We start from the raw sequence: 1,157 nt of genomic DNA, 5'->3' as shown, positions 1-1,157 counted from the left end.
TTTAAATGTGTAAAAGGAAACACACGGGATTACAAAGGAAACCAATTATACTGAATTACAGCATTAATATAAATAAAAACAAATTGGAAATCTAGAAATTATCCTTTGAGAGGGAAGAAATAAAATTCTAAAAAACTCTTAATATAAATAAAAACAAATGATCATTGAAAACTAAACTCATTCTGTAACACAGGCTGTTGTTGAAATAAGTGGTCTATTTTCAAAATCACCATGAGGTTGGTAATATGTAACTTGCCTTCCTTAGGTAGTGGTAACTATTTTATCAGTGCAGAAACAATTCCTTAAAGTGAGTTTTTACACCATAGGCTAAGTGATCCTTTTAAAATGGAAATCAGATTGTGTCTTCCCCCCACTTCTGATTCTCAAATGGCTTTGTCAGAATAAAATTCAGTCTTTAACACAGTCTGCAGTGTTCTATAGTCATAATCTAGCCGGTGGCTACATCTTTGACCTCATCTTCCACAGTCCTTAGTCCACTGGTTTATTGTTATTCCTGAAACATACCAAGCTTATTTTGGCTCTAGGGCCTTTGCATTTGTTCTTCTCTGCCCAAAATACTTTTCCTTTTTTTTTTTTTTTGTTATTTCAGGGTATTATGAGGTACAAACATTATGGTTACACTTCATGTCTTTGCCTCACCCAAGCGAGGGTTAAAGGCATTCCCTTCCCCGCTACAATGCTCCCCGTGTCCTTTAGTTGCGGGTAATGCTTTTCCTTTTTACATAACTTGCTCCCTATTTTATTCTTGTCTTTATTCAAATATAACAGAGACGTCTTCCCCAGGTAGACTAGTAAAATACACCCTCCCACCTAGACTTCCATCACAGTTATTCTTTATGTCCTTTTTTCCCCTTCAGAGCTTTTATTACTACTTGACATTATCTTACATATGTGTTTATTTTCTGACTTCTTCATTAGAATATAAGATCTATGAAGGCAGGCATCACACAGTGCCTGGCATGCTATAGATGTTCAGTAAATTTTTGTAGAACAAATATGAAGAATTGATCAATTAAAATACCCATTTCCAAGAAAATATTGACATTGTAGATGTAAAAGAAATGGATATTTTATTGATGTTATTGCATCATTTTACTGTTTAGTGTGAAATACATGCATTTCTTTTTGAAATAGTA

The 1,157-nt window shown here is 33.7% G+C and overlaps 1 protein-coding gene across 1 annotated transcript in view; it reads left to right on the top strand.

The window, feature by feature from the left end:
• LOC105822943 (lipopolysaccharide-responsive and beige-like anchor protein) overlaps positions 1-1,157 on the top strand; it is a 114,380-nt gene that overhangs the window by 104,289 nt on the left and 8,934 nt on the right. The window contains exon 21 of the mRNA XM_012660016.1: positions 611-621. Within this exon, the coding sequence (XP_012515470.1) occupies positions 611-621 (11 nt within the window). The remainder of the gene's footprint in view (positions 1-610; positions 622-1,157) is intronic.

The sequence above is a fragment of the Propithecus coquereli genome, unplaced genomic scaffold, assembly GCF_000956105.1.
Source record: "Propithecus coquereli isolate 6110/MARCELLA unplaced genomic scaffold, Pcoq_1.0 Scaffold65, whole genome shotgun sequence".
NCBI lineage: Eukaryota > Metazoa > Chordata > Mammalia > Primates > Indriidae > Propithecus > Propithecus coquereli.
Note: the sequence above shows the minus strand (reverse complement) of the source record. Positions and strands in the feature narration are given on the sequence as shown.